This window comes from Oratosquilla oratoria, chromosome 19, assembly GCF_046742065.1.
Source record: "Oratosquilla oratoria isolate Oo_2021 chromosome 19, ASM4674206v1, whole genome shotgun sequence".
NCBI lineage: Eukaryota > Metazoa > Arthropoda > Malacostraca > Stomatopoda > Squillidae > Oratosquilla > Oratosquilla oratoria.
The window spans coordinates 49,249,963-49,272,425 of NC_134795.1; the positions used below are offsets into that span (position 1 = coordinate 49,249,963).

Sequence of the window (22,463 nt, forward strand, 5' to 3'; positions counted from 1 at the left end):
AGAGAACAACAAGTGTTGAAGAAGGAAGGCAAAGATCAAAAAAGGAGTGGAAGAAGAATGCATAGGAGAATGATTGAAAAGAAAGAAGGTACAAGCTAAGGAAATTGACATGCTGGGAAAGGATTAGATATATAAAGTAGAGAGGGTGGTTGTTTTTAAGTGAGTCATGGACATTGAGTTCAGTTGTATAAAGTGGATAACGGTGGCAGAGATGGACCACAGGCTTTATGTGACATTAGGAGAGTAGCCAATATTTCAGATAAGAAATTAAGGAAAGTGCTTGGAGAAGGTGATAGAAGAAAGCTGAAGATAAATGTGGGTAAAAGTAAGGTGATGAGATGTACAAGGGGTGACAGTGGCAGTAATCTGGAAGTGAGCATTAAGGGAGAGCAACTGGAGGAAGTGGATAGTTTTAGATATTTGGGTGCAAATGTGGCAGGAAAGGGTGGAGTGAAGGTGGAGGTAGAATGTAGATTGAGAGAAGCGAGTAAATGCCTTGGTGGTTTAAAAAGTGTAATGAGGAATAGGAATATGGGAATGGATGCTAAGAGGAGACTGTATGAAGGAGTGATTGTGCCAACAGCACTGTATGGAGCAGAAACATGGAACATGAGAGAGGAAGAGAGAAGGAACTTGAATGTGTTTGAGATTAAGTCTCTGAGAAGTATGATGGGGGTTACTAGGCTAGATAGAGTGAGAAATGAGGAGGTGAGGAGGAGAACAGGGGTGGAAAGGGAGCTGGGAGATAGGGTGGATGAAAGAGTATTAGGATGGTTTGGACACATGGAAAGAATGAGTGAAGAAAGACTAGTAAAGGAGGTATGGAAGGCAGATGTGGAGGGAGTGAACATGAGGGAACGTCCTAGGATGAGATGGATGGATGGGGTAAAGGGGGCTTTGGGGAAGAGGGGAATGTCGGTTGAGGAAGGACGGGAGAGGACAGAAGACAGGGGTGAATGGAGAATGGTTGTATATGGAAAATGTTGTGATGCATGAGGTGGATTGGACGGGGGAATGGGGGTGAGGTAGTGTGTGTGAGCAAAAGTTTTTGACGCAGCCCAAAGGGATTTCTCCCCGTCCTCTCCTTTATATGGGAGGACGGAGAGGGGGGGTCGCCGATCTAATGAAGCGGCCTTGCTGTGGATGTGCTGTGTCCTGCGACACTGACTGCTTCTGACCCAGGGCAGTGGACAGGGTGCAGGGATGACCCATCATCTAGGAGGTGCTAAGATGAGAGGGAGGGTGGAGGGGTGTGGAGTGTTTTCAGGGATGAAATAGGTGGGAATGTTTTTGTGCCTTGTCCTTTTTGGCTACCCCCCTGGTAAGGGGGAAAAAGCCTTGGTATATGTATATGTATGATGCTTGGAGAAGGTACATACAGGGAAAAAGTATTTGTACTTTTGAGGTAATATGGGCACATGGAGAGGATGAGAGGGGCCAGACTAGGAAAAAAGAATTCATGGTGCATGTATAGAAGGAAGGAGAAGTGAGAGGCTAAAAGAAAGATGGAAGATTCTTCGATAATATATGAAGAGAGAAGAAAAATTAGGCATTGGAAGAAGTGGATGTGTTAATGCATAACAAAGGCACATGGAGGTGAAGGGGGAAGAAATAGGCAGTTGGGTGAGGGAGGTGAAAGGGAGAGAGGGGATGAGTGAGGAAGTGGAATTAGGTTTTGAGGGGAGAGATGTGAAAAAAGGAAGTTATTGGGTAAGAAAATTAGTCCCACTAAACTCCCTTTGGATTTGGGAGCTGAAAGAACCTCCCAGTGGTAGCTAGATTGGTTATTCTTTTCATAGGAATAAAGTGGTAAAAAGAAAAATAAGCAGTGTTTCCTTTTGCTTCCTTGCAAAGGTTTCCCCTAGTATTCTCATGACTTGCAAGGAAAAATAGTCCCAGGCACTGTGGATAAAGGAATGCCCCTTTGCTGCACCAATAGTCATTATGACAAAGCATGCATCTCAATAACTCTTTGACTGCAAAGTCCAACTGACACTTCACTCTATTGTTAGTATTGAATAGATACACCACCACTGCCTATTGATACCCTTACACACACACACACACAAAAAAAAAGCAAAAAACAGAATGGACCTACATCTACAAATTCTAAAATTGATGAGTTGATAGAATAAAATCACCAAAGAAAAAATGTATTTATGTATACATATATGTCCCTCAGTGATGATGAAGCTGCCATCGAGAGAGTGGCCTACGAGTTTGTTGAGGACCAAGCTCGAGATTCAGTCGCCTACTGTGAAGTCCGGTTTTGCCCTCACCTGCTGTCATCATCTACTGGAGTAGGACCCAAGTATCTTGAAACTATGAAATTAAATGGCAACTACCATGGTAAGAATCAGATCTGGCCTCTCTATGTGTATGTGGACATGTTCATGAAAATGCACACTTGTTACTGCACACTTTAGTAGCGGGAAAGAGTTGTAGATAGTGAAAATGCATATTTGTTGCTGCCAGATGCTTTTGTAGGAGAAAAATGTGGAAATAGGGCTGCAGGTTTCCAGTCAGTGAAACTTGGGGAAATAAGTTTGTTAATACATTTTACTGTTTGCACTAGTCTTTGAGCTATATCTCCTGTGCTAATTACTGCTAGACCATTAGAATATATAAGTAACAGACTTTTATGGTGTCAGCATTTGAGCATTATAAACCTTGTAACATGGTCATGTCATATTTTTTTTGTAATACAGATGCAACAACCCCAGATGATATGCTCAAAGCTGCTCTTAAGGGACTTCATAGAGGGGAAGTGGACTTTGGCACCAAAATTCGTGTACTTTTGTGCTGCATCCGAGGTCATTCACGTACGTCAAAGACTGAATATAATTGAGCTTATATGCATATTTGTATCCTCATATGTTGTCCATACAAGAACATTAGTCAATTTTAACAATTCATTTCACTATTTGTTAATCCCAATACAGAATGGTCATGGGATATTCTCCGCATGTGTGAGGAGTATCGTGACCAGGGTGTAGTAGGTATTGACATTGCAGGGGATGAAGCTGTGCTGATGAAAACTAAAGGTGGGTAAACATCATGGTAGGTAAAGATGTGTATATAGAGGTGGCAAGTAGGCTTGGTTTATGTTATAGTTCTCAACAAGTATACAATACTTGCCCTTTGCAGACAAGAGCGTGGCTGCAAATGGTGAAGAATTTGAAGATATAGATTCACATGTGTTTAAAATGGCAAAGGAAAAAGGTATCCATAGGACAGTGCATGCAGGAGAAGCTGGACCAGCTGAAGGTGTGGAGGCAGTAAGTGTGGATTAGTCAAGACAAAGTCTACCTATGTATATACCAAGAGGCTTCTTCCCCCTTATAAGGGCCTGCTCCCACTCAGCTTCTTGTGGATGAAGGGTGATCCCTGTCCCCCACCCATTGCCCAGGTCAAAAACAATGCAACAAGAAACAGCACATCAACATCAGAGCCAGTCACTTTATTTTCTTAGCGACCCTCTCTTCTGTTTCCTCATGCAAAAATGAGGGAATGTAAATACATAGAGTACATTAAGGCAAAGACTTTTGACATTTCACTCACTAGACCAATTTTTTTTTTTCCTGTATGGAGTGAGAGGCTAAGCATGAGTTCAGTGTCCTTATGTAGTTGCACTTTACAGGATAGAGCTTGTTCTCATATTAATATCCCATCTTCCAACTCTGCATTGTGTTGTGGTGGATTAAAATTTTTTTTTTTTTTTTTGCCTTGATTGCACACCTCTGCTGGCATTTGTCTAAAATTATTTCAAATACTGAACCTCTCAACACCTCTCTCAACCAATTTGTTTTATTTTTAGGTTTGCCATGCCCAGTGACATTTGAATATAGCCCTCTTTGTTTAAGAATTTTGTGCTCATAATGTAGATACTGTAACCACTTCATTCCTCTAACTTCTTTCTTGTGGCATTATTAATCATGATCTTTGATCTCTGTACATAATAAGCCATGTACAGATTTGGATTCAGTCTTGTCATGGTCCTTCTACGTTAGAATTTTTCTTTAGTATTTGACTATTTACCTGATTGTGGGATAAACTGGCTATGGAAGCAATGTGCTTCACTCCAATGCCCTTGCTAGAATTATGAACCTGTCAAGTCTATGGCTCATCTTGGTCATTAGTTAATTGTAGAGATGTTAATGTATACTGTACCGTCATTTGTAAAAATTCTTCCTTTACAGGAATAGATGACATATTTCTAGCCTGTCTTCTGATGCCTTCTTACTATTGATAATGGACAGTTGATAATTCTTTTTATCTTTAATGTAACTAGAATCCCATAGAATTTTCTTTAGATTTCAGTGATTTTATATATATATTTTTTTAACCCTCATCATCTTTTTTATATCCCAGTGAGTCATTGCTTGATTTATTTAATTATTTATTTATTATTTACCGTAGTTGACGGCATATAGGATGCACTTTTTTCCAAAATTTTGGCTCAAAAAAATTGAATTGTGTCTTATACATTGTAGGTAAAGTTTGAGACCTTCCGTGAGCCTAGGCTAATCTTCTCTTTGACGCTCACTAACCTAGCTTATGTTCAGTACTTTTAGCTACCCTAAACACCATGCATCTTTATTTTATTGCTGGTATTATTGTATTATTACCGATGCTTTAAAATGAATTCGTGAAAATGAAAGCAATCTAATCTGAAATGCTGCGACTTGTAATGCCATTTGTTGGCAAGGAATAAGACTATGGTATGGTTGTTGCCAGCGCTGCCAGATGTGCTGTGCGTCCTACGACATTTTGATTTAATTAGCAAATTTGTACAACTTTTTAGTCCATATATACAACATTTTCAATGAATTATTGATTTTCTAATGATTGTACAACATTTTGAAGCCTTATTGTACAACAATTGATTACAAAGTATGGTATCTGGCAATGCTGATCGTTGCCAGTTCATGTAGTTGGAGTACATATAGGTTAGACATCTTGGCACAACAAGTTCATAATCACAACAAAAACACAGCAATGCCCTTTCATACAGCTATGTTTCTGCTTGTGTAATGTAGAGCTAGACTGTTTTCAACAATATATGCTTAAATACACTAAAAACTTATTTCCTGAATCTAACCTGCTGAAATGGTGGTGCATCTTATATGCTATCAAATATTGTATTTGTTTTGTTTTTTTATATAATAAGCATGTCTTTTTTCACAATACTGATCTCTTTCTTTATCAAACCATTTGGGACAAGATTGTTTGGGAGATTACCTTTACTTAAATGTAAGAATATCCTTTCAAGCTGTGTCACCCTCTCATCCAGTTACAATATCCCTCCTGCAAGAGAGAAATGGGCAATGGATTGAAAGATTAACTGTGGATATGCTTAATCATGGAAAGTGTGTAATACAGTACTACAGTACTGTCATTCTGTAAGATGTTTAAATTTTCTTCCTTTTTAATGAAAATTATATGAGATTGTGCACAGGATGATGGGCACCACATCCCTCAAGATACCCATTAGTGAAGTAGTAGTCATGAGTGAATTTCATTTGTATTGCTAAATATAAGAGGGAATTTAATTACATAAAGTTTATGTTGACACCAGCATATCCAAAAAATTTTCATAGACTAAATATCAGTACTGATATTTGGTAAGCCAAAATAACTTCCTTTGGTTCTGTGGAGTCCTTTACCATATACCACATGCTTGCTGTTATACATACATACATTAATTAATTTATCCAGGTAAAGTGGCATGATTGAATACAGAGGAACATATCAAACTCTCCTTTGTTGATATTGCATAAATGCCCAGAATATCATGTTCTTTCCATCCATATTATTATTAACAGCCTTTTAGTACATTGCAGTTTTAGTTTGATTTTGAATATTACTTTCTTATGACCATTTCATTGATTGATTGATTGATTCCCTTAATAGGCTTTGGACAACTTGCATGCTGAAAGAATTGGCCATGGGTACCGTGTTTTAGAGAACCCTGACATATATGAGAGATGTATCAAAGAAAAAGTCCATTTTGAAGTCTGCCCACATTCCTCATACTTGACTGGAGCTGTCAATCATCTAACCACAAAATCAAAAAGGCACCCAGTATTACGGTATGTTTATTGTAAGAATTTAGGGGCTGCTGCTGAAATTTATTATGATAAGAAATACATTTCAAAGTGTGCTTATTCTTTTGTACCTTTTTTTTATGAAAATAAGGTGTAAACAAGGCAAAGTTTGTGAAATCTTTAGCCTTGTGGCTGTGAATATAGTTATTTTATACATCTGATTTCATTAGAATAGATCTGAAAATAAATTCTATATATCTATATATGGATCCGGGACATAATCCCTCCCGGACACAATCCCCCAGGACAAAATACCTCCAGACAATATCCCTCCTGGACAGAATCCCTCCACAAAAGTGAGTGGGCTGGACAAAATCCCCCCACATTATTCAGATTAGCAGCTTTCCCATTATATACCATCACATGCAAAGCAATTAACATCGTACTTTACCGAGGTGCTAATGCATGCAGTACAGACATTTATATACTTGTTAGAATAAATCATTTATGAAAACAGTTTATTGCTTCACTACTACACCTTACAAACATATGAAAATATTATATGTATATTAAAATACATCAACATATATTCATATATACAGTCAAATATGAGAATATATATCAAAATACATTAATATATAAATGCATTAATATATTGAAATACAAAAACATATACTCAAGGAGGGATTCTGTCCAGGGGGGATATTGTCTTGGGGGGATTCTGTCCAGGAGGGATATTGTCCGGAGGGATTTTGTCCGGGGGGATTGTGTCCAGGAGGGATTATGTCCGGACACCCTATATATACCAAGGGCTTTTTCCCCTTACGTGGGAGGTAGCCAAGTCAACAGGTATATACCCACTCCCACCCATTTCACTCTCATCCATTCCACTCCCATCCACCACCCTCTCCTCCCTCTCATCTTAGCTTTTATTTATGTATATCACAAATATGAATTAACAATAGAAAATATGATAATACCTATTGACACAAGTATCACTGACTGCATGTGATCCTATTGTAGCAAGCAGTGATCCAGACTCTCCTATATGTCTCTGGAAAATAAATACTTGACTGATATCTGTGCATCTTTAGTGTGGGTCTTTTTCTATGTACCTGATGGAAGGATAGAGATGAGGGGAGCATTACCAGTTGTAGGATATATGGTCATACCAATGGTTGGATATGTGCCCTCTGCACTCTACCAACCAACAGGCAATTAACCTCTTCAATACGAGTCAAATATTCGTACACACATCAGTTACCTGATGTATGATGATGCATCACAATGCACACATTACAAAATATAAAGTTACTGCTATTATACTCATTCTCTTTCACATACATATACCAATGGCTTTTTCCCCCTTACAAGGGAGGTAGCCAAAGTCAAAGGCATAAATCCACTCCCACTCATTTCATCCCCACATACTCCACTCCCATTCACCATCCCTCCCTCCCTCTTTTCTTGGCTCCTCTTGGATGATGGGTCATCCTTGCATCTTGACCACTGCCCTAAATAAATATAATGTCACAGAATACAGGGGTCACTCAGCTACAGCTACAAGATAAATATAATCAGTAAGCCATTGCCAGCATCCTCATATCACTCACAGCTCATGACCTATTAAACCTATTTGGATTAGGTCTCAGTGCATTGATCAAAGCCATCAGAAATGGAATATGATAAGAAAGTGCAGTGGATGTGGACTTATTCTGTATTTATGGATACATGGTATTGAAAAAGAGCAAGGGGCAGAATGGATGTTAAACAATCAAGTAGATGTAGATGACACTTATGTGCTTGTAAGATAAAGAGACACTCCTGTTAAAATAAACACCATGTGAGGACGGAGCCTTTATTAGGATGATGTTTCACTTGTTACACCTTTTTCAAGTATATAGTCATAATACACACAACTGAGATTAAATAAGAAAAATGAGGGAGGTAGGGAGGGGGTATCTTGGGTGGGGGTCACTGAATATTAGGAAAGATTAAGGTGCAGTAGGACCAAATGTCTGGGAACAGGAAAGGTTAATAAGATGGATCAATCGGTTGGGCAAAGAACATTGGTTCACAACGGAGGAACAAAAGGAAGAAAATAAGAAGGGTGAGCAATTGTCTACTGAGGGTGGACAACAACCTTGAGAGGAAAAAGGGGATTTTGGAGGGCAACTAGGGATAGCTTAAAATTTTGTTGGCAATGGGTATTAAAGGAATTAGGTGGGGTGAGATATTGAACATGCCCCTATTTTGTTCAATTGTGTTGGTTCCTTGTATGATGGCTGCTTCCAAACATTTTCTACAGATCTTGTCAGGCTCACGTACCAGAAGTTCTGCATTCTCCCAGTCCATCAGGTGGTTGCTACTGTTCCTGTGTGCAACACATACATTGGTGGTGACATTATGGTGGACATCATACCAGTGTTCTTGGATCCAGATTTCTAGATTGTGTGATGTTTTCCCAATGTAGGATTTTTCACATCCCGAGCACAGAATCCAATAAACACTGACTTTATTGTCTGGTGTCTCACCAAGGTTTTCTCTCATCCTTATAATGTCTTTAATTGTTCTATTGGTCTGGCACACTACTTCAAAATTGGTGGTTTTTAAAATACAAGTCAGGTTGGTGGCAATGACACTGGTTGGTGACATGAGACTTTTGCTGTCCCACCTTGTTTCCTGCAGCCTTCCAGAATCTTAATAGCTTGTTTTCTGCATTTATCCAAAGGGAAATCTGGGTATTTTGATTTTAAAAACGTTTCCCTGATATGCCAGCACTTTTCTTAAAGTATTCTGCACTGCATATTCTGAGTACCCTAATGAAGAAGCCTATCACTATTCCTTTCTTGATCCTGATGTCATGGTGGGAGTAGAAATTAAGTAAATAATTTTTGTTTTTGGGTTAACTGTATACTTTAGATTTCAGCTGGTTATCATGTTTTGAGATGTGTGTGTCTAAGAAAGGAAAGAAATAATTAATTTCTTATTCTAGGAAAAACTGAATGGTGGGCTCTACCTCATTCAATGCAGTTTGATAGTGTTGAAGATTGAATCACCTAGGTGTGATGAGTAGAATATCATCCATGTAGCACAGCCAGGTCACATGCTCAGGAACGATGTCAGCAAAAGGTCTTTCCTCTAAAAATTCCATAAACATATTGGCAAGGACTGCACTCAGTGGAGAACCAATGGCCATGCCAAATTTCTGATGGAAACAGCAGTCCTGGAACTTAAAATAGTTGAATTCCACACAAAGTTGTATCAAATCAACAAAGTTGTTAGGGGGCAGGGGATTTCGATTTTCACCTTCTTGATTTTGCTTCTAAGAAGCTCTATTACCTTATCAAATGGAACACATGTGAAGAGACTTTTTATGTCCAGACTGGCCAACTTCTTGTTGCGGGCAGAAATATTTCAGATTCTGTCCAGTAGGTCTCCTGAGTGTTTGAGATGTGCTTCACTGATGGTTTCCAAGAGAGGGGACAGATGTCTGGCCAACATACCTACTATTCTGTGGAGGGCACTCCCTATCCCTGATGTTGTGGGTCTCATTGTCTCATTATTATAATACTTTTGTGGTGTTTGGGTAGACCATACATCATAGCTGTATGTGGGAGGTTTGGCTTGCCTGCATCAGAACTTTTGAGAAATTTTCTTACCTTGTATGTGAAGTTCTTTGTTTCATTATCTACTTCTGATTGGGAGACTTCACAATATGTATTGCCATCACTGAGCAGGTCTTCCATCTTCCATGTGTAGTCTATGCTGTCCATCACCACTACTCCACCTCCCTTGTCAGTGGTAATGATTCTGATGGAAGAATCCTTGGATAATACCTCCATAGCTCGAATGTATCTCCTGGGTATTTTTGGGTTGGGGTGTTCACTGAGAGCTAAAGTCAGCAGCCCTTGTCTATAGCCTTGCATGAGTTCACTGTCATGGTCTTTGTAATTTTTCATTATCAAATTGATGTTCTGGTTTTTCCCATGAATGCTGGTTGCAAACTTTAGCCTGAGGCTGAGCACTTTGGTTTCAATGTTGAATAATGCTCTGTTGGAGAGGTTCACTGTGATTTCAGGTCTTCCCATGGATTTCCAAACACTTTTGGTGCAGTCTATCCAATTCACTCAAGTGTCTATTTTCCTGCTGGTTATTAAAATATGGCAATGTTCACTCTTATACCTTCAGCCATCAAACCAGGCATTGTATGGCAAAGCCTGTGAACCTAACTTCTTGGCTTTTTCAAAAACCTGGGTGGACTTGGTTGAAAGGTTAGTCCAGCATTCAGTGAGGTAGGACTTAAGATGAGGAGGAAAAAGGTGGTCAAACTAGAGAAATTGTTTCAGTGTAGACCTGGGGGTAACCATTTCCTCAGTACAGTTATGAAGGAAGTTCCACCTCTTCTGTAAACTACGTCTTTCTCAGAGCATGTGCATAACAACTGTATAAAGGTTCCATTCTGTCCTTGGTGTTGTGACAATTTGTATGAAAGCGGCATTTGCTGACAAGTCTATTAAGATATACACCATGTGAGGACAGAGCCTTTATTACTAGGATGTTTTAGTTGTTACAGGTCTTTCAAGTGTAGTCATAATACACATGAATGAGATTAAATAAGAGGAATGGAGGGAGGCTCCATCTTCACATGGTGTTTATTTTGATAGACTTGTTAGCAATTGCCACTTTTGTACAAAGAAACACTTGCAGCTTTATCCAGACAACACAATATTTCCTTACTGGGTGATTGATGGGCCAATCTGGTAGTTGTTACCAGTTACCTGGGAGTCATATTTGTCCTGTAAGAGACCTGGGGCATTAGATTGATTGATTTATTAAATTTAACCTATAATTTTTTTCAGATTCTGTGAGGATGGAGTATCATTTAGTGTGAACACTGATGATCCAACCATCACAGGCACAGCTATGGAGGATGAGTGTCGCCTGCTGTGCTCATGGGGATTATCCGAAGCACACCTTGCAAAAGCAGTATGACAATTAGTGTTATTTTTATAATGATTCATTAGACTGTCATTGTGATTGTATATTTACTTGTAGTTGGGCTATTTGTCTATTTGGATGTGTACTGTGCATGGATGTAGTGCTTGACTAATAATTGAGAACTTTAAATTGTGTGCAGTGATTATAAGCAACTTTTATTTTTGCAGAGTTTTGAAGCAGCCCTTCATACATTTTTGCCTCCAGAAGAGAAACATGCACTGATAGCCCAACTACAAGAAGCCTTTGGAATTGTGGAATTCTCACTCCCTGCTCCTGTACAGCCACAATCTCCACCTGTTGCTAAGCCAGCTGTCACTTTTAGCACGTGGGCAGACCGATCATAGGTAATGAATAAAAAAGTAGTATAAAGAAATTATGAAGAAGCTGGAGAACTATTGGAAGATTAGATATGCAAGTAATCCTCAATTCCATGTAAACCTGTCTCAATTTTATGTTTTCATTGACAATGGAAATGTAAAGGCATGTTTGTATAAAAATGACCCTCATTATTGAAGAAAATAAGTTGAGAGTGAATAATGTTAGAAGGAAAAAATATACCAGGGCACTATGTTGTAATGTCAAGAATTTAAGCAAAGTTGATTTATATTTCAGTTTGCTTTGTCCTAAGTGTTATTTGTGTGTCCTGTATAATCACAAGGAGAAACAGATAGCATCTGCACAAGGGATATCTATATCTTTGGTCACCTATGTTAGATATGTTTCAGGTTCAATAACCCCAAAAAATCAGTGGAAGTGAAACAGGCACTGTGTAATGGTGAAGTGGTACTGCATGACTGGGTATCTGTTGCAGAAGTAGTGAGAGAGACAACTAGGGAGATAGGGACCAGTGATGGGTACTTGCTGGTGATGATTCAGCAAGATGGACATCAGAGAATCACTCTACTGCCCATTTTTTAAAAATTGTCAATCCCCCCCCCCCACCTCTGTCTGGAGGTGGGCCCAGCCCTACATCTTATTTTGTTTACTTTGACTGTATTTCTTCCTCTCCACATGAGAGCTGACAGCTGGCAACTGCTCCTTTTTGCTACTTTCAGCCAGTGACATAGAAACTGTTCCGTAGCAATACAAGACATACAACAGTCCAATTTTTCTTGCCAGAAAGGACCCAAGGACTGTTGCCAAGTTTCACTGATTGGAAACCCACTACCCCACAGTAGCTGGTAGTGGTCCTTGACCCCTCCCATAAGTCTCACTGGGAAGAAACTTTGAATCTTGCTGTATTAGAATGGGATTGTTTCTATGTCACTAGCTGAAAGTAGGAGGAGAGGAACATTTGGTAGTTGTCAGCTCTCCATACTCCATATGTGAAAAGGTGGAAATACAAATGAAGTGGACTGAGAGCAATCTTGGGTCTGGTTCACAGACAAAGTGTCACCCCCTCAGGCCTGCATCTTCCAATGGAGGATAGGGGGTCGATGGGTTTTAGAAATGGTCAGTCCATCTTGCAAGACCATTACAAGCAGAACAAAAACTTTTCAAGATATGGGGCTCCTCCAAGGTGAATAAGATTATCTTGCAATAGAACATGGTGAGGGGTTCCTTTGCATCCATCAGCCAGCAGCAAGAATTCTTCCTGATAGGCAAAATTGTAAAGGTATCATCAGGAGATCTCTCAGCCAACAGTTTTTCACAGCCAGGGCATGGAGTAAGTTGTGCCTTACTAGTGCCATTACTGATTTTTAACTTAATATATTTAGTGATTTTTATATCTATTTAGTTTTATTATCCATATGGTCACATTTACATTATTCATGAAATCAATCAATCCAGTACACCACATCTCTTTTGCATGGGACCTGCATCCCTGGGGAATCTGGCCATTGTGGATATGTGATAAGTCAGACAGTGCACTTATTATGTATCACAGTATATTCAGCAGCGGCGCCAGGAATTTTTAGTTGGGGAGGCAAAGGGAGGGCTGAGCAAATTTTTGGGGGGGCTAATAGTAATATGATAATACACATATATTATCCTCATTTCAGAAGGGGAGGGGGTTAATGGTTGGGCTAGCACTGATGGCTGACAAATCTTTAGCCCTGGCAATTAAAAATTCCACTTAATAAAATTATTTCAGTGAGTGTTTTAAATTTTCAATTTGCTCATTTCAGTTGGGGGGGCTGGCCACTTTTTCAGGGGGGCTAAAGCCCCCCCAAGCCTCCCCCTGGCGCCACCACTGAGTATATTGTGTATCATACCATGCCTACAGATTTCATGCATACTTGCTCCACATATTACAGTATGTCTATATCAATATATACTAGACCACCCGTGACCTGTTGGGTCAAATAAAATCTTAAATGGCTCCTCTTTTTAAAGCAGGTTACCATTAGCTTAAGACTTACCAGTTGTGTGCGATCCTTGTGCTCTCTCGAGGGAAAGTAAACTGGATACAGGTGTTCTCAAGAAATTAAATAAGGAGAGCCTCCTTAATTATACTTATGTTATGTCACGTCTCGTCATCCCACTCCTAATCCCAATCCCACTCCCACTCATTATCATTATCATTCAGGGAGTCCCATGGGACTTGAGCGAGTAGCAACGTTTTTAAATATAAACTTTATGATAGATATACTATCACTATCACCGTGTAGTATAAATCACGGAAAATAAGTTTCTATATCAAATTGAGTATAATTTAGAGCTTTTACCTCTATTCAGTAGTTGAAGGCAGTAACCTGATTAGTTATAAGAAGTGAAATGCAGAAGATTGTGATGTCATGTCGTCGTTGTTTGGAAAACTATGCATCATATGATTCATACAGTTCGTAATATTTAAATAAACTCATTATGCCTCATAGATGCTAATTCAGGAGTTGACTATACTTTTAAATACTGAATATGAAAAATTTATATATTAATGGTCAGAAAATATGTAATCGTAAAATTGTGATGTCATGTCTTTGTTGCTTGGAATACTATGTAATATTCTAATATACTCATTATGCCTCATAGATGCTAATTCAGGAGTTGGCTATACTTTTAAATAATGAATATGAAAATCTTAAATATTAATGGTCAGAAAATATGTAATCGGAAAATTACATACATATACCAAAGGCTTTTTCCCCCCTTACACGGGGTGTATTGGCTGCATGTTATTGTGGCAAAGTAGCATGCAGTTGATACTTTAGGGTCTATATAGGGTGCCCCTATGGACCAGAGCCACACATCATTTTGTCTGTGATAGAGGAAAACTCTGTACATAGAGAAATGATGACACTTTTATACTACGACTGTCCCTCCATTATGCTGTCCCCCAACCCCTTGTTACTGTCCTGTACCATTTCTCTGAATATTCATTTCCTTTTTTCGCCTACCTACCCTGTGGTGGGGGCAAAAGAATACTGCCACCAAGTGTTTCCTCTTGAGTCGTAAAAGGTGACAAAAAAGGGACGGGGGATGGGATTAGGAGTCCTACAACCTGTAGCCCCAAAAGGGGACATTCCTAAAAAAGAAATCGGAAAATTGGAAATTAAGAAATTGGCAAATTGGAAAATTAGCAGTTGTGACGTCACGCACTCAGAGCTAGGGTTCCTTAGGACCCACAGAGCTGATGTCGTAATGTCATGTCTCTTCTAATTGGCTAGTCCTAAGTCATGACGTCATATCTCTTCTGATTGGCTGGTCCTCAGTCGTGACATCATATATCTTCTTCTGATTGGCTGGTCTTCAGTCGTGATGTAATATCTCTTCTTCTGATTGGCTGGGTGACGGTTTCAAGCAAGCAAGCAAGATGACAAGATTATCAGAATTTTATGAATATATAGATATATATATATATAGTACTCGTCAAAAGATAAGAGGGAGGGTGGAGGGGAGTGGAGCGTATTTAGGGATGGAATGGGTGGGAATGATTTTATGCATTTTTCTTTTTGGCTACCTCCCTTGTAAGGGGGAAGAAGCCCTGGTATATGTATGTATGTACTCGTCAAAAGTATATGGACCTGTCCGTGATCCCACAACAGGGTTCGAAAGGATGACATCAACCGAGAGCAGAACCTCACCAATCACTGCAGCAACAACTCTCCTCCAACTCCAAGAACTTTTCTCTCCTAGCATTGATCGAGGATCTCCAGCTCCGGATTTCAGGCTTGCCATATTCTTGCCTGATTTGTTGATTAAAGAGATAAAGATCATTGCATTTATTTCCTTCCTTGGTTGTTCTTCATACCAGAATACAACACCCTATCCAAGGTTTCTGGGATAGTATCTCCAACCCTCCTCTACTAAAACTACACCATGTATCAACTTTGGCTGGTCACCATGCAAACACCCATTTTGGGGTCATTTTGGTCACCTGCTTCAATTATGCCACCATCTCACACACAGGTCAAGGGCCACCAGGCATCCTGTGGATTGCACTTGGCCACCACACAGGCCAAAGGTGGAAATGTGAAAACTAGGAAAAAAGAATAAAATTTGGCTGGTTGCCACACACACCCTTGGGTCCAGGTTCCCCACAACTACCTAATAGTGCACTGTGCCCAACTCTCTCACTCTGGGCTAAGTTTAGGCCAAATCAGTGACCTGACTTTTTTTTTTTTTTTTTTTTTTTTTTTTTTTTTTTTTTTTTTTTTTTTTTTTTTTTTTTTTTTTTTTTTTTTTTTTTTTTTTTTTTTTTTTTTTTTTTTAATAGTAATTTTTGTCACCTGCTGTGATTGGGCCACCATCTCACCCACAGGTCGAGGGCCACCTGGCCTTCTGCAGATTGCACTTGGACACTACTCAGGCCAAAGGTATGGGCGCTAGATGCGGAAATGTGAAAAATTTGAAATAATTATCATATTTAACTGGTCACAACTACCTCACAGTGCGTTCAATGACTTTAGAGGGGGTGCAGAGAAGTGCGATGTTGGGATTGTTGGGTCTTTGTTCGGTTTTGGAATGGTGATTATTTTACCATGTTTCCAGATGTCGGGTATAGTGTTGTGTGAATAGCTGTAGTTTGCAATGTTTGTGAGTGCGTGTATACCTTGTGGTCCAATGTGTTTTAGGTGGATGTTACTTATGTTATCAGGGCCACAGGTGGATGAGTGCTTGAGATTATGTATTATGTGTTTTGTCTGACTGTCTATGAAGGGTATATAGTCTGAGTCTGTGGGAAAGTCTTTCTTACGTCGAATAGTGCGTCGGTCGTCAGGGTGAGAAGTGAGATGGCTTGTCTGTGCAAAATTATTTATGAGTGTGTTTGCTTGTTGTCTGTTTGAGGGTAGATTGTTGTTGTGATTATTGCTGCGTGAGAGCGTGTTGTGTTACTGTTGGATAGTGTAATGCTGTTGAGTGTTTTGTACAATTTGCTGGTGTTTTTGTGACCAAGTGTATTGATAAAGTTTTGCCAATTTTGTGTTTTTTGTTCATGTATTTTATTGGCAATCACAGTGTTTAGTGTTTGTATTTGGTCTGCTATGTTTTGAGAGATAGGTGTGGGGGTATTGTGTTTAAGTGTGTCTCATTGTCTGATGAGGCCTTGGATTTCTGGTGTGAAGTTGGGGTTGTGTGATTTTCTGTTGCCTCTAGGGATGTATCTCTTGTCTGCATTTTGTATGATTGTATTAAAAGTGTGCACAGCATTGTTTATGTTTGTGATTGGTGTACTATTAAGTGTTTCAAAATGTTGTTCTGTCTCTTCAGTAAAAGCTTCCCAGTTAGCTCTCTTGTAATTGGTGTATGTGTGTCTGTGGCCAACTGGGGTGCATCTTAATTTGGTGGTGATGATGATTGGAAGGTGGTCAGAACCAAGGGTTCCGACCACTCTCCATGATGTTGTTGGGGTTAGGCAGGGGTAGCAGAAGGTGATATCAGGAGAGGAGGGAGTGTATAGGGCTTGGTGTGGGATATGTGTATGATTATGTGTGTTGTTCATGATAGTCAATGAGTCAAACTGAGTCTGTATATCAAGCCCTCTGTCTGTGTCAGGGTTGTCGACATACCAGGCAGACGACTTGGCGTTGAAGTCACCACCCATGATCAGGTTGGGGATTGAGGCTAGTTGGCTAAATTGAGGTCTGAAGGTGTTTTGAACTGTGGGGGATGATTGGGGGGGAATGTACATGTTAACTATTGTCAGTGTTGATTTGTTGCCTGTGCGGATTCGAATGGATTGGATTTCTGTAGTGTTATCTGTGGTAGGGAGGAGAATTTTGATTGTGGCACTTGTGTCCACAAAACAGATGGAGTGGTGGGTCAGGGTGATGAGTCCACCGCCATTGCCGTCGGTCCGGTCTTGTCTGATGGTGGTGTAATTATGAAATGATGGTGTTTTGTGTGAGTGTCTTAGTTTAGTTTCTTGTATAATTGCAATGTGTATGTTGTATTGTTTAAGAAAGTGTTCGAGTTCATATTTTTTCGTGTTAATACCGTCAATGTTGTGTTGTAATATGTTGATGTTGTGTGTTCTGTATGTGTTGTATGTTGCCGTTTGGGGTTGAGGTTGGGGTGTTAATGGGGAAGGTATAGGATCTGGGTTAGAGGGGGGGGGAAAGGAGAGATTGGGGACAAAGGAAGGGGAGTACTGATTGGGGATAAGGGCAAAGGGAAATTGGGAGTGGGTAAGGGTGCTGGCTGTGGTTGGGGAGGTGGGAGTGGGGTTACTGGAGGGCAGGTAGAACATGTCCAAGTGTTTGTGTATTGGTTTGTGTCGGCAAGTGTTGTACAAGTGAGGTGGGCCCAGTTTTTGCACATATTGCACTGAACTGAGCCCTTTGTCTGTCTGCTCGAAGTAATGGGTTTAGAGCATGTTGGGCATGTGTATTTTGTGGTGGGCCCAGGATTGCTCTCTACATCTCCAGCTAAAAGTAGAAGAAAAGGGGTGATCGCCAGAAAATCACCCCTCGGTGCAGAAAAAACGTAATATTGCATGTTGAGAAAAAGGATTGTGGTACTCCCCAAGGCAGACGTAGCTCCTCTTAGGGATCGGTGCCACCTGCGTAGAGCCGGTGGCCAGGGCTGGTTGCCACCGTTTGGCCCCCAATTCTTGGGGTTGGGGGGTGGTCCCATGACGTAGACGCTGCAGCACCACATATTCCCCTTGCTGACTCACAACACAGTTTGTCACATATATTCCTATATATGTAAGGTGGGAATAGTATTACTTTGGATAACGGCGCCCCGTGATAACGTGGGCATCAGATTACAGGACGAGTACTGAGGAGGCGTGGGAAGGAGGTCTATCCATACAATGGAGTATTTGTTCTAACACTCAGCCTAGAACGAAGGAGAACGTTTTTAGTTAATTGACCAATGAGGTTCAACCACCATAGACGCAATTCCTATGGGCCAATCAGAGGATTTTGTAGAGAAGATCCAGAGCGCCTTGGGCGTGTCAGAATCAGTTTGAGAGTAAAGGGTACGATGTAAGGGTGTCGCCTCGAAGGGGTCGTCGGCTGAAGTAAGTCCTCTGTACTCCCCCTGTATTAGTCGTAAGACTAACTCAGCTATTTCAATCTAGTGTTTCAAGTAGTGTGAAATGTTTATGGTAGTGACTTAGACAGTGTTTTTCGTTGGTAAAGTATTAATTAATTAATTAATCTTCTTTCACCCCCGTTAAAAGTTTTCGAGCGGGAATCTTCTGTTTTGAAATATATTTACTCATTTGAATGTAAACTTATTTACACACTTGAAGTTTAGTGATTGTAATCCTTCATGTAATCCTATTAACTTTAATGAATATTGTTAAACGTTATTCTGTGCGTTTCATTTTTCTTGATTTTTATGATTTTAATAAAATCAAGTGGCGACCTTGTAATTTCTATTGGAGTTATCCCAAAGACATGGGGTCTTGGGAACTCAGTCACCCATTCACTCTTACTATGTGTTACGAGTCTGACAACTTTACAATTTCTATTTGAGTTATCCCAAAGACATGGGGTCTTGGGAACTCATTTCACATACTTAATCTATTGCACGTCAGATATGTGAGCGAGATTCGCAACATATAAATTGGCGACCTTGCCAGGATTTTAACGGTAAAGTGAAAGAATTACCAACGAAAATATTTAGTATTAAATAGGATCAATAGTGTGAGAAAATGAAGTTGACAAGTACAGAGGAGGTATTGGAGTTTGTACACAAACAACCTACTAAAAGGGAGATACAGAGCCTTACTGCTAACGACTTGAGATTCATAGCACAAAGTCTAGGGGTTGAGCACGCACATGAGGCAAATAAAACTGAATTAATAAGAATTGTTGTAGAAATAGTGCATAATCGAGATGAAAGTGGGGCAATGAGAGATGAAGGAAGGGCAGATAGAGAGTCTGTCACTTCAGAATTTGAGGAAGAGGAAGAAGTGGAAGAGGAAATAGAGAAGGGTGAATCTCAAAACACTGAATCTCGATTAAGCGAATTACGGTTGAAGTTAGAGATAGCAAAGATAGAAGCTGAAGTAAGAAGGGAAGAAACTGAGAGAGCTAAGATAGAAGCTGAAGTAAAAAGGGAAGAAACTGAGAGAGTTAAGATGGAAACTGAAAAGGCTAGAGTAGACAATGAAAACCTTAGACTTCAAGTTAACTTACAAGAAAGTAGACGAGTGCTATCAGAATCTCAACTCGTGAATAGGAGGCTCAATTTTGATGTAGTACATAACGCTAAATTGCTTCCTGAATTAGATGAATCACAGGTGGATACTTACTTTAGGACGTTTGAAGGAATAGCGGAAGATTATCAGTGGCCGAAGTAGTATTGGCCTGCATTGTTGCGAACAAGCCTCAGAGGCAAACCGCTAAGAGTTTATGGTGCTTTTGAGGATTCACAAAGGATTACGATGAAATCAAAGCAGCCATCCTACGAGCCTGTGAATTAGTGCCTGAAGTTTATAGGGTAAAATTTAGGAATCTGAGGAAGCAATCTAATATCTCACACGTTGAATTTAGTAGAGAGAAAAGAATGTTATGGGACCAATGGGTAAGATCCCGTAACATAAATGGAGATTATAGGAAACTAGCTGAGTTAATGTTAATGGAAGAGTATCTGAGATCCATCCCTAAAGAGGTGTCATTGTATCTTCAGGAGAAAGAAGTCTCGAAGTTGGAAGAGGCTGCTGTATTAGCAGATAAATATGAAATACTTAAACCTACTGCAGGGAAATTCTCAGTTACTCCAAGGGGGAGAGAGGAACAGCCGAGGATCCCACAATCAACCTCCTCAGGTGGACCTACAAAATCCCTAGAGGTCAAGAAAGGTGACTATAGTAAGTCATCACAAATAATTTCATGTAGCTATTGTGGAAGGATAGGCCACCTGACGAGGGATTGTTGGCACAGGAGAAGGGAAATAGAGGGGGTTAAACCCATAGTATTATTAAATAGATGGGACACCCACATAGAAAGTAAAGTCCGAGAGGGGGAGGACGAGGAGGAGACCACCAAAGTAGTGGCCCTCATGAGTAAGGTTGCCACAGACGGCATGGAGAAGGATGAGATGAAACCTCACTTGAGAGGTTATGACCCGTTCCTTTTTCAAGGAACAGTCACCATAAAGGGAGAGAAGAGAAAAGGGGTGACCATTCTGAGAGACTCAGGAGCCCTCCAATCAGTAATGCTGAACAGCTTAGTTGAAAAACCTGTAGCAAAAGGGAGAGTAGTTATAGGCTTCCTAGGAGGCCTAGCCAAGGTGCCACTGGTAGAGGTAGATATGGAATCACCTCTATATGAGGGACAGGCAAAGATAGGCCTAGTAGATCAGTTGCCAGTGGAAGGAGTTGAAGTCATTCTAGGAAATGACTTAGTGGGTGGGAAGATGTGTCCCACACCTACATGGGAGAGAAGAGAGAGAGAAGGGTCTAAGGACCAAGTGAGGCCAATAAAGGTCTCGAGAGGGGAAGGCTGTGGAAATCCTAAATGTAAGGACAGTCTGAATCCCGAGGGAAGAATCCCTACTGAAAATACTCAAGTCGAGACAGAGGTGGACTTGAGGTTCCTGTTCCGTGAGGAACGAGGCAGCGAGTCGGAAGTGTTTGACCTGACTCGTCTGTTTATGGGAGAGAAGAAAGGAGATGGGAGGAGTCTAAATGACTCACACAGAGAGGGAGAGAAGAAAGGAGAGAAATGGAGTCTAAGCGACTCACACAGAAAGGGAGAGAAGAAAGGAGAGAAAAGGAGTCCAAGCGACTCATACAAAAAGGGAGAGAAGACAGGAGGGAAATGGAGTCTAAGTGACTCACACAGAAAGGGAGAGAAGAAAGGAGAGAAATGGAGTCTAAGCGACTCATACAAAAAGGGAGAGAAGACAGGAGAGAAATTGAGTCTAAGTGACTCACACAGAAAGGGAGAGAAGAAAGGAGAGAAATGGAGTCTAAGTGACTCACACAGAAAGGGAGAGAAGAAAGGAGAGAAATGGAGTCTAAGTGGCTCACACAGAAAGGGAGAGAAGAAAGGAGAGAAATGGAGTCTAAACGACTCGCACAGAAAGGGAGAGAAGAAAGGAGATGGGAGGAGTCTAAATGACTCACACAGAATGGGTGAGAAGAAAGGAGAAAAGAGTCCTAATGACTCACAAAGAATTGGAGAGAAGGAGGGAGAAACAAGGGGTCCCAGTGTCTTACAGGGAATGGGAGAGAAGGAGGTGGAGGCAATGAGCCCCCGTGGCTTACAGAGAGTTGGCTCCGATTTGAGAGACCGGAAGGAAGGAGTGGTGAGTGGGAGTGAGTTGTCAGAGGAATACTCTTTAGAGTCGGGAGTACTATTCCGCAAGTGGGTGGATAGTACCTGCTCTACTGATGACGCAGGATGGTCTGATAGGCGACAAATAGTGTTGCCGAAGGTCTACAGGGAAGGAGTTATGCGATTAGGGCATGATAATTCCTTTGCAGGACATAAAGGTGATCCAAAAGTGATGAAGTCGGTGGAGGCAGTGAGAAGTAGGTTGACCTCATGTTGGCAGAGTGTTCAAGAGCGAGTGAAGGCGAAAGTGCGAGAGTTTAAACGAGGAGCGAGGTTCAGCGACCCGTACGACGTGACAAAACGAGTGAGGGAACTGAACAAAGTGGTTGTCACTCCGGGTAGGAGACGGAAGCAGCAGTTGTGTCACCTCGGTGTGTGGAAAGCGTACCAGGAGAGGGACAAGAGTGATGTGGGTGTGCCAGGCGGTAGTGTGCATGCCGCCTCCATCGGGCCTGAGGAAGACGAGGACTCGACCTTCCCCACCTTTGAGATGACGTGGAAGGCGAATGCAGAGGTGTGGCCACAGGTGGTGAGCCAGCTGGGTCATCTTTCGGCCGAGCAGCGAGAGGACCTACTGGAGTTGCAGAGACGATACCAGGAGAGCTTTCGGGATGCCCCTGAAAGGACCCACCTGACGCTGCATGACGTGGACGGGAAGATGCGACGCCCATCAAGCAAGCCCCGTATCGTGTGAACCCGCAATAAGTGACTATCATTGAGGAAGGAACAAAGTTCC

General features: G+C 40.8%; 1 protein-coding gene across 2 annotated transcripts in view; it reads left to right on the forward strand.

Annotated features, from left to right (window-relative positions):
• LOC143035865 (adenosine deaminase-like) overlaps window positions 1-15,205 on the forward strand; it is an 86,837-nt gene extending 71,632 nt beyond the window's left edge. The window contains exons 4-11 of one of the 2 annotated variants that reach the window (XM_076202958.1): window positions 2,183-2,349; window positions 2,709-2,822; window positions 2,943-3,044; window positions 3,148-3,278; window positions 5,914-6,092; window positions 10,910-11,036; window positions 11,216-11,392; window positions 15,035-15,205. In XM_076202958.1, the coding sequence (XP_076059073.1) occupies window positions 2,183-2,349; window positions 2,709-2,822; window positions 2,943-3,044; window positions 3,148-3,278; window positions 5,914-6,092; window positions 10,910-11,036; window positions 11,216-11,392 (997 nt within the window). In that variant the 3' untranslated portion in view covers window positions 15,035-15,205. Of the gene's footprint in view, window positions 1-2,182; window positions 2,350-2,708; window positions 2,823-2,942; window positions 3,045-3,147; window positions 3,279-5,913; window positions 6,093-10,909; window positions 11,037-11,215; window positions 12,778-15,034 lie in introns of those variants that run through there. The other variant, XM_076202957.1, reaches the window with a different exon arrangement.
• The last annotated feature ends 7,258 nt before the right edge of the window (window positions 15,206-22,463 follow it).